Raw genomic sequence first — 11,524 nt, forward strand, 5'->3', positions numbered from 1 at the left:
ATATATATATATATATATATATATATATATGAACCCACATCTAGAAAAAAATGACATTATAATACATAATAAAAAATAATAATAAAAAACACCGGGTTTTACAGGGTTAAAGGGATGTCAAAACAATTCTGTGCAGGAAACTGTCTGTTCTGGGAATCCGCTGATTGGTTTTTAGAGATACACTTCAGTCCATTCCAGCTCTGCCACTAGCTGTGACCTCTGTAACAAATATTTAGCTGAATTAACACCTCCTAGAAAACAAAAACTAATCATTATATGCTTAGAATAGGTGCCAGAGGTGCTGTACGGGACTGGAGTGAACAGGGAATGGAAGCAGTTATTGGAGAAAAGCTGTATGTGGTGATTTCAGATCAGACATTAAGTGCTTCTCTCCAAACATATGTCGATAGAGCGGTTCTATAAGCAGTCGGTCACATTTAGAGATGACGGATGACAGTAAACTCTGCAGAACAAACAATAAACTAATAGATTAAGGTACCACTCCACATCATCTCAAGTACGTGACATGTATGTGTAACTTTAACTGTAATCCAACCAGTTATTTATCTATTTTTGTACACATCTAGGAAGTGAGCCTGGCTAAAGCTCCATCAAATGAGATTGTTCCACATAATCCACCCTCCCTGATTAACAAATGTCCAGCTGCAAAAACAAAAACAAGACGTGTGGTACTTTTGCACGGCCGCAGTCCAAATATCCAAAGTGTAGGCAAATGGATGGATGGTTTCTGGTGGTAGAGAGGCAAAGGGAGAGACACACCTCGCACTCAACAGCCAGACTTTGACCTGAGCACATAAAAAGATTCCTTTCTTTATCCTAAGACCGTCATATCACATGCACGTCTCGCTGGCTGAGATAACACTGAACTTGAACTGAGTTTACATAACATAAACTGTGAGTGTCTGCTACATTACAGGCTCTGTGACGCTCTGTTCCTGCAGTGTGTTTTCCGTACATATGATTTAACCCTCATGTCGTCCTGCGGGTCAAAACTGACCCGTTTTGAAGTTTGAAAATGTGGGAAAAACATGTTTTCACAGTGAAACTTCTGATGTCCACATTTTCAACATTTTTGGGAAATCTTTGAACATTTTTTAGTGGAAAAAAATAAATGTTAAAAAAGTTTCTTAACAACATTCACATACAAATCAACCAAAATCCAGCGAATTTCGCTGGATTTTTATGTGAATGTTCTTAAAGAAAATATTAGAAGTTAGTGCTGGGCGATATGACGATTCATATCGTGAGAACGATAGAAAAGTGTCTATTGTGCCATTTCTCTTCTATCGTTTCTAACCTAATTTTATCAATTATTACAGCAAATATACCATTAAATAGCCTGCGATGATTGTATTAGTGTTTTCTTGCCACTATGCATACTCTTAAGTTTATATAAGTGAAAATAAAGAAGAATAAAAAAGAGATTTTTCGCAAAGAAACTCCGTCTTGTGGTTTTTGCGACATGACGCTGCTTTACGTTCTTTGACCCTCACGTGGGTTTGCGACATGCTTTATGTTACTTAACTCGAGTGCTGAACGATGGACGCGCAACAGGTAGGGCTGGCCCAAATAGCAGTGTCTGGGCTCCGGGATTGGATTCGGATCTCAAAATTAATATCCGCATACCACCATCGGACCGCATATTCGGGTCCAGCCCTAGCAACAGGTTAAAGTTTCATGGAGAAAATTTTTGTCAGACTTTTCAGAGAATAACTGAAAACATACTTTATTGTGGTATATGGTGATATCGTTATCGTGATATATAATCATCCATATTGTGATTTATGATTTTTTTTTTTCCATATCACCCAGCACTATTAGAAGTTTTACTGATATATATGTAATCACTTTAGATATTTTTAGGATTTTTTTTTGGAAGATTTTTTCTAATTTTTTTGAAAATATTTACAAGAATTTTCTTGCCAAATTTGGGGGATTTTTTAAAAATAAAACTTTTAAGGGAAACTTTTAAGGAATTATTGGAATTTTCTTCCTGAAAGTTTTGCAAATTTTCATAAATTTGAGGAATTTTTTGCAGAATTTTTGGAATATTTCAGACAAGGAAACAATATTTTTTGATGCCTGTAAATGAAGACAACAGGAGGGTTAAAAGCCACTTATTTACCTCAGATAAACTCCTTTCCATTGCTCCTCAGCACGGCCGCTGACTGAGCTCTTTAGTGCACGATAATATCCAGGGACACGTTTTAATGGAATGTGTTTGGACAGAAATGTGTAACCTATTAGAGGCTCAACGAAGACAACACCATTGTTCATTACATAATTTGTGTGCTGCTCAGCCAAGTACTCCTGTAACCTCACAGAGCCACTGGTTTACAACAACCACAGTGGATTTTAATTTACAGTAACGACAGATTCCGGCTTCATCATCACAGAGAAGCAGTTCTTCTACAAGTGGGAATGACTCAGGTTTACACAGCGGCCGTCTGTCCCAACAGAGGGAGAAACTATTTGCTCAGTTGTGTTCGTGACTAATAACAACAGTTGTTGGTCCAGTGAACAGTTTAGAGAAAATGTCACAAAAGGAAATATTAAAATTGCTTTGAAATTCAGCAGGGCGGTGGCACAGCAAAGACAAAATGTTCCGATCAAATCAAATTTATTTTTAAAGCACGTTAAACAACCAGAGTTAACCAAGGTGCTGTACAGAAGAGTAAAAATATGGTCAAAACAAAAAAAACCTATAAAACTAAGATAAAAACAGCAGAACTAGATAAAAATAATTGAAAAAAGCAAAATACACAATAAAACACAAACAATAAATAGATTACACAGACTGGACTGTCCTTCCCAGATATAATAAACGTGCACATGGAGACACCAAACCTCGGTGACGTGAAAAGCCAAAGAAAAGAGGTGGGTTTTAAGAAAGGTTTTAAAATTAGACAATGATGTGCAGCAGCAGTTCATTCCAGAGTTTTGGAGCTGCAACAGAAAACGCTGGATCCCCTCTGAGCTTCAGCCAGGAGCATCTGGTCAGCTGACCTGAGAGATCGGCTCGGTGTATAGAAGCTCAGAGAGGTGTGGTGGGGCAAGACCATTTAAAGATTTAAAAACAAATAAAAGAATATTAAAATGAATTCTAAAATGGACGGGCAGCCAGTGGAGTGAAGCTACAATTAGTGAAATGCGCTCAAACTTTTTTGTGCCAGTTAAAAGACGTGTAGCGGCGTTTTGAACCATTTGGAGACGAGCGATAGAGGACCCACTAACCCCTGTATAAAGAGCATTACAGTAATCCAGTCGAGTGGTCACAAAGGCCTGGATCACTGATTGAAAGTGCTGTCTCTGACGAAAAGGTTTTACTTTTGCCAGCTGCCTTAACTGGAAGAAGCCTGATTTCACCACAGATTTAATCTGGCTGTCAAACTTTAGATCCGCGTCCACTTTTACCCCTAGATCACAAACTGTAGGTTTGGCGTACTGTGCCAAAGAACCCAGATCAAAGAGCATCATTTCAGTCTTTTTCTCATTAAAATTTAGAAAGTTTAGAGACATCCGGGCCTTGACGTCGCCCAAGCAATTTAACAGTGGCTTAAGGGAAAATGAATCTGCCTTTTTGACTGGATAATTTTAAACCAGACTAGTGAGTTATATTTCATTTCCAGCTGTTTCTACTATTACTGAAGTCTGTACGACAGCTCAAGCAGACGGCCATTCACTAGCTCACAAAAGGACGTTTTCCAGCGAGTTTTGAGTGCGGACTGTTTTTGACACTTGAATAAAAACTCACAGCTTTGGGTTTGCTCCTCAACACTCGCATGAATTCATCCTTGAACCGTTCCAGCAGCAGATAAAGTACAGACAACTAAAACCAAAGTAGTCCAAAACAACCGCTCTGCAGTTCATTTTCCCAGAGAAAATGTTCAGTGACTCATAGCTGGAGCTCATCAGCACAAATGATTAACAACTGAAACACAAATGATCCTGTTCTTTGATAAAAACTAGGAGTTTGTGTGCAAGAAAATTCAAACAATTTCCATAAAACTCTGTCACATGAGCTGTTAATAGTGGATGAAAACTAGCTGAATATACAATCTGCAGCCTAAAGTTTTAATAGAAGTCAGTCACAGCGACGGTGCTCAAGGCTCATGGGTGTTTATTATCCACAATAAAAAAAAAAAACGAGAGAGAAAACATGATTTCGAAGACACAAGTTAGAATAATTAAACATTATCAAGAGGTAGTACTTTGTTTCTATATATAAATAAAATGGGAATACAGAGTGCAGAAAATCCGCTCCAAAACCAGCGAATCCTCTGATTTAGTTTTCCACCAAAGAGCACTAAAATAAAAACTTTTCTTTTTAAAGTAAATGTTCCTACTTGGTATGTATCTTGGTCACAGTTAGATTAGCAATCAGGACCAGGACTAAAACTACTCCAGCGAATGATATATTTTATTATTATTATTATTATTATTATTTTTACTTCCGAACTATGATACAAATATCAACAATACACATAAAATTCATGTTAGTCATTAGGGATGTATATTGGCATAAAAATGGAATATCGGACAATATCTTTATAGTTTCTTGTTTGCCTATCATGAAAATTGATAAAATAATGCTTGGATTTCATAAATGCCAGCAAAATCTACCAAGTAGTTTTCTTATTTTACAGACAATGTTTCCATCTGAAAGCCTTGCTGCATCTGAGAATGCATCCAATGGAGCGTCACAATAAATTGAGGCATGATGTGTTAATTCCACCACAGGAGATATGTGGTGTTAACTAGAATTAGTTAAACAGCCCCCAGATATCGGTATCGGTTGATATCGGAATCAGAACTTGAGAGTTGGACAATATCAGCATATCAGTTATCGGCAAAAAAGACTATCAGACACCTCTATTAGTCATACATGCTTGATATGTCATGTGTCGTATATTTTTTTTTTTTGGAGATTTGTTTTGAATCTATCAGAAGACCAAGGAAAAGGACGCTTTGGGGATTATCTGTAGCCAGCTGTATTAAATATTTATTATGACATCTTATAATAAAGAGGCCCGGAATTAAAACTAGAAACTATATTTCTTAGAAAGGCCGAACATTCGATTGAAATATTAATGAAACTGCAGTGTGGTCAAGTGGAATATGTAATTTGTTTTTAGACAAAGGTATAAAGCATCATAGAATACAATGATAAGCAAAGTGTTTTGGTTTTAGACCAGATTATATTTGTTTCAGTGATAAAGAAGTGCAATATGTGCCAAAATCATTTCAAAATGAGGCATTGGGCATATAATTCATCCCTATTTCATTTCTTTAGTCCTTAAAAATTGGCCAGTATGTCAGTAAATGTGGCTTCATTTGACAGTACCGCTTTCTTTTGTCCAGTTTTGGTCGTATTTACGGAGGGAGGAGGTCCTCTGGGACGAGTTATCTGCTTCGTTCTGAGGCTGTGCCCACCGAGCCGGACGTCAGGGACTTCCTGAGGTAAAAACTGTGGAGTCCAACAGCTAACATTATCACATCACAATCCCTCACTCCATCTCTGTGTCTGTTTATCAGTGCCACAGCTCTGAACAGGAGTATTACTGCACTGAATATATGCCCCGCCAAACGAGACAAGAGCGGAAACACTTAGTTTACTGATTACCAAGTGATTCTGTAAGAAATAATGCAAAATAATGCTGGTTCTAGTTTCTCAAATGTGATCATATGCTAGCAAATAACACCTACATTCAACTAAATCCAGCATAATTAAGCCCCAAATTACCTCCAAAGACTTGTGATGTAGTTAATTAAGCAGGAAAAAAAACAAAGTTTAGCTACACAACTTTGTATTTTTTTTCTAGATTTTTATGTAATCTGAACCTTTTTGTGAATTAATGGACAGTTCTATTAAATTGGTGAAACATCTGAATCCAATAGTAAAACTAGCAACACTCCTCAGAATACAATTATGCATAAGCAGAATTTAGTATTATTTTGCAGGATATTCACCTAATCCGAGTGTTTTTTGTGAAATAATGGATAATCAATCTATTAAACAGGTCCCCAAAAAGTATTTCAGTGCTATTTATCTTCTTTTTTATAGCAAAACTGAATAAATTAAAATAATAGCACTGAACGTAACATAATTGCTTAATTTGTTGACATCCGAGCTGTTATTCTTCCTCTGCAGACATTACTCTATGAATGTGTAAATATAAAGAGGAATAAATAAAAACAGATAAATCTGTTAAAAAATAAGGAAATAAATGTGGAAATATAAAGAAGAATAAATAAAAATAGAAAATCTGTTAAAAATAAGGAAATAAATGTGGAAATATAAAGAGAAATAAATAAAAATAGATAAATCTGTTAAAAAAATAAAGAAATGTGTACATATAAAGAGGAATGAATAAAAGAATAAATAAAAAAATAATCTGTTAAAAAATAAGGAAACAAATGTGTAAATATAAAGAGGAAAAAAATAATAAAATAAGGAAATAAATGTGTAAATATAAAGAGGAATAAATAAAACAATAAATAAAAACATAAATCTGTTTAAAAAACAAAGAAATAAATGTCTAAATATAAAGAGGAATATAAAAAAAAAATACATGGAGATCATGAAAAAAAAGTATTTTTGGAGCTGGTAGGGGATCAATGTTTTGCTCAAGAAGAACCAGAACTTTTAAAATCATCTGTAAATCCTGTGTGGCGTCGTTAGTCAGAGAACACGCTGTCGGCAGTTTAATAAAACAAGTTCCGACAGCAGCAGGATGATTTTAATGAGCGTTATTAACAGACATGATGGAACAAATACCTGTAGAAACATGGCTGGAGTCCAGCTCAGGCTACACACTGTACAGTTTGAGGGTTAGGATTAGAGAGAGACTGTGGCTTGAACTCGTCAGTCGTAGATCTACAGGTGGAGATGAACGCCACTGAGACAAATTCTTTTCTAATTATTTCACTTGTTGAAAGAAGCGACGGTATCTCTGAGCTCTGAGGGGGGAGAGGAAGCTCCCGGCTCGACTTATTAAGGCTGACAAAAGCCAAACATGCCGCTCACACTCTGCTTTGAAAAGGAGAACTTAAACAGCCTCCGAGGAGGACACAGAACCTGCTCTAACACTCGCCTCCTCGGTGGAATCTGATGCTGAATGGGCAAGATAAACGGCAGCTAGAAATAGATGTACATTAATCTGTCAGGTGTCCAGTGGCCATAATATTATGGAATCACAGGAGTGCCATAATAAAAGATAAATCTGTCAAAAAATAAGGAAATAAATGTGCAAATATAAAGAGGAATAATTAATCAAAAAATAAATCTGTTAAAAAATAAAGAAATAAATGTGCAAATATAAAGAGGAATAAATAAAAAAAATCAAAAAATAAATCTGTTAAAAAATAAAGAAATAAATGTGCAAATATAAAGAGGAATAAATAAAAAAATCAAAAAATAAATCTGTTAAAAAATAAAGAAATAAATGTGCAAATATAAAGAGGAATAAATAAAAAATCAAAAAATAAATGTTAAAAAATAAAGAAATAAATGTGCATATATAAAGAGGAATAAATAAAAAATCAAAAAATAAATCTGTTAAAAAATAAATAAATATGTAAATATAAAGAGGAATAAATAAAAGAATAGAAAAATATTTTTTTAATTCTTTAATTTTTATTTTTTTCACATTTATTTCATTGCTTTTTAACAGATTTATTTCTTTTATTTTTTCTTTTATTTATTCCTCTTTATATTTACACATTTCTTTCCTTATTTTTTAAACAGATTTATTATTTTTTTATTTTTTCTTTTATTTATTCCTCTTCATATTTACACATTTATTTCCTTATTTTTTAACAGATTTATTTTTTATTTTTTTATGTATTCCTCTTTATATTTACACATTTATTTCCTTATTCTTAAACAAATTTATTATTTTTTATGTATTATTTTATTTATTCCTCTTTATATTTACACATTTAGTTCTTGACTTTTTAACAGATTTATTTCTTTATTTATTCTTTTATTTATTCCTCTTTATATTTACACATTTATTTCTTTACTTTTTAACAGATTCATTTATTTATTCCTCTTTATATTCACACATTTATTTCTTTATTTTTTTAACAGATTTATCTTTTATTATCCTGTGATTCTATATAATATAGCAGATAAGCAGGGCTGAAGGTGCGTAGCGTCGTGGAGCGTTGGCAGGGCGTGCCTTTCCAAACACGACACAATCAAAGCTGACATTAAATGGCCACCACACGACTAATCTCCAGAAAAGCCACTTATAAATCTGCCCTACCTTCAGTGCAGAAGCATTAAGATCCTTTATAAAGTAAAAGTGACACTACCACAGTAAAAGCACGCCAGTATGAGTAGAAAAACTTATATATCAACAGCAAAAACACTATTTCTGCAGATGAATGCTGCTTGTCATTGTAGCTAAGACACATCAGTTATTGTTTATATCCCTGTTTGGGGATTACAGAAATAAGTTCTACTAAATTCTCTTGTTTTTAATACTGTATTGAGCTAAACTTAGGTGATACATGCCACTTAGAAGATTTGGTTTTCATCTAAATGACTTTATCTTTGCATATGAAGCTCTCATTAGGTTTTCTTTATGGTTTTCTTCTTTTCTTTGGTATGTTTGGACGTCTAACCACAGGAAAAGAAATCAATTCATGTCCCTGCTTGTTAATAATCACATTTCAGCAGACTGAGACACCCACCCTGCTAGAAGGAACGCTATCGCAGGGCCTTCATTTCATCTGCTGTAAGACTTTACAACATCAGCATCACTGGCTGATGTTAACATTAACTGGACTCATATCATATCATCTTAAATCATGGTAAAATCTGCACAGCAATCCCTTGCACTGCTGGCATTTTCTGCACTTTTACATTTACATTTATTCCACAAGCCACTTTATGCCGATGTCACTTATAGTGTAGTAATACTGTATTTATTCATTCTTGTATATATTATTGTTATTATAATTATTATCTTTACTGTACACATGGTTAGTGCTGCTCTGAAAGATGTTTGCTGCTGTAACACTGGAAATTTCCCCTGACCTGGGGAGTAATAAGGGACTCATCCTATTTTCTTGAAGAACATTCACAAAAAAATCAACCAAAATCCAGTGGATTTTTGCGGAAACATTTTAAACATTTCTTTTTTTCCACCAAAGAATGTTCAAAGATTTCCCAGAAATGTTGAAAATGTGGACATCAGAAGTTTCACTGTGAAAATGTGTATTTTTTTTCCACATTTTCAAACTTTAAAACGGGTCAATTTTGACCCGCAGGACGACACAAGGGTTAAGTAGGTAAGTAAGAAAAAAAAACTATGTTTACCTACACAACTTTGTATTTTTTTCTGGATTTTTATGTAATCTGTACTTTCTTGTGGATTGAGAGACAGTTCTATTAAATTGGTCTTCAGTAAGCATTTGAGTGAAAACATCTGCTGAATTAATTGGCAACACTCCTCAAAATAAGATTATTAACAAGCAAAGATGTGATTTGTTTTTGGTTGTCAAACTACATCTGCACTCAGACAGAGACTGGGGCTGCAACTAATGATTAATCTGTTGATTATTTCCTTGATTAATCAATTATTCCTTTATCTATAAAATGCCAGAAAATGGTGAATAAAGTCAATTAGTGTTTCTCAAAGCCCAAGATGATGTTCTCAAATGTCCACAAAGCAAATATATTCAGTTTATGGTCAGAGGAGGAGAGAAAGAAGGAAATATTGAAATTTAAGAAGCTGGAATCAGAAAATTTTGACTTTTAAACCAAAAGCTGGTAATTAATTTAGGTGTTAACATCTTGCAGCTCTACACTGTAAAACACCATAAACAGATTTAGTCAAATGTAAATGCTCAAGTTCTGCTAGTTTCTGCTTAACTGACCAGTTTTTAGACTGGTTTAGAACTTAAAAACAAGAGTTCTTGAATGATTTAATGAACAGTTTAGAGTTTGCTGAATTCAATACAAAACTATCACATCAGGATTCATTGTTAAGAGTTAAAGCTCTTGTTTTTTTCTGCTGTGTGTCTTCGTTAAATCAAGTTAGGAGTTAATGTTGAATCCAGTCCTTGTATGATTTAACTCAGACTAATCTAGTAAGATAAGATTTATATCTTAAGTTTACTGAACTTGTTTTGTTTTACACTTTCACAACCCAGGAGATGACTGGGAGCCAATTCGTAATATTAAAAGCACTTTGCTCATATTTCTAAGGAAGCAGAGGAAGTTTAAGCTGAAATTTGAAATCAGTTACGATGTACTTTAACCCTGTAAGACCCAAATATAGAAAAAAAATAGCAAAATAAACAAAAAAGTAAAAAAAAGTTCTCTTTCTAAACCAAATATAGAAAAAAATGTTTCATTTATATATTTTACACACACACACACACACACATATATATAAAACCCCAAATATAGAAAAACGAGAAAAAAAATATAAAAAATAATCATATCATATATATATATATATATATATATATATATATATATATATATATATATACACACACACACACACACACACACACATAATGTATGATTTTTTTTTTTAAACTCAAATATAGACTTCGGAAACCCCAAACATTAGTGAAATATTGCATTAAGAATCACTCTTAGGTGTTCAACTGTAACTTCTTTTAGTCCAATCACAGCCATCATACTGAACAAGTCCTAAAAAAGCCATTAAAAACCTAAAATTGATCGGTTCCATAAACATTAGACATTTTGAGTATTGGGTCGTTTTGGTAGAATTTAGTTTTGTTAGTTTTTATTGTAAACAATAAACAAAAAAATACATTATTTGTTTGTCTAATGCGGCCACACCTTCAGAAACACAAAGATTTCCCACAAATATTTAATGACAACATTGGAGATTGTGTGAAATTTAATAAAAATAAATAAAACTGGTGTTGTACTTTGGAACAGTGGGTTTTCCAGGGTTTGGTCTAAAAACACGTCTGACTGAACACTTCACTGACTCCGTGTAAAACCGAGCTTTAGACTCTGAACGCAGCACCAACCCTGACCCGTCCCGTCCAGGTGAGCTCCTACCTCAGGTGGGCTGAAGTTGAACGCCTCTGCTATCTTGGCGTACAGCTCCTTGACGTTGCTGAAGCCCTCTATCCGGCCCGTGGGGCTGCCGTGGGCCAGCTGCGTGTGGAACACCAGCTTCGGTCGCAGGTCGGCAGGTGGAGGCGGCAGTCCGGCTCCGTTCACGACGGATTTCCCCGGGCTCCCGGCACCTGCGTGTCCGCCGCTCACCTCCTCGTTGTCCACCAAATGCTCCTTCGTCGACTTGTTTTTCTTCCTCCACGGTCCCAGCGGCATTTTGTGTCGTCTTGGTTTGTTTTTAGAGAGAAAAAAGTCCGAGCCGCTGCTAGAACATCGGAGGAGCTAACCTGTTGAGCCCAACGGTCGACTTCATCCACTTCCTCCTTTCCTCGGTGTCCTTCCTTCCTTCCTTCCTTCCTTCCTCCCTCCCTCCCTTCCTTCCTCCCT

The 11,524-nt window shown here is 34.8% G+C and overlaps 1 protein-coding gene across 1 annotated transcript in view; it reads right to left on the reverse strand.

Annotated features, from left to right (window-relative positions):
• Nucleotides 1–11,475, reverse strand: part of gipc2 (GIPC PDZ domain containing family, member 2) — a 34,102-nt gene extending 22,627 nt beyond the window's left edge. Inside the window, exon 1 of the mRNA XM_055014869.1 lies at nucleotides 11,078–11,475. Within this exon, the coding sequence (XP_054870844.1) occupies nucleotides 11,078–11,353 (276 nt within the window). The 5' untranslated portion in view covers nucleotides 11,354–11,475. The remainder of the gene's footprint in view (nucleotides 1–11,077) is intronic.
• Nucleotides 11,476–11,524: the final 49 nt, after the last annotated feature.

The sequence above is a fragment of the Amphiprion ocellaris genome, chromosome 10, assembly GCF_022539595.1.
Source record: "Amphiprion ocellaris isolate individual 3 ecotype Okinawa chromosome 10, ASM2253959v1, whole genome shotgun sequence".
Classification (NCBI taxonomy): domain Eukaryota; kingdom Metazoa; phylum Chordata; class Actinopteri; family Pomacentridae; genus Amphiprion; species Amphiprion ocellaris.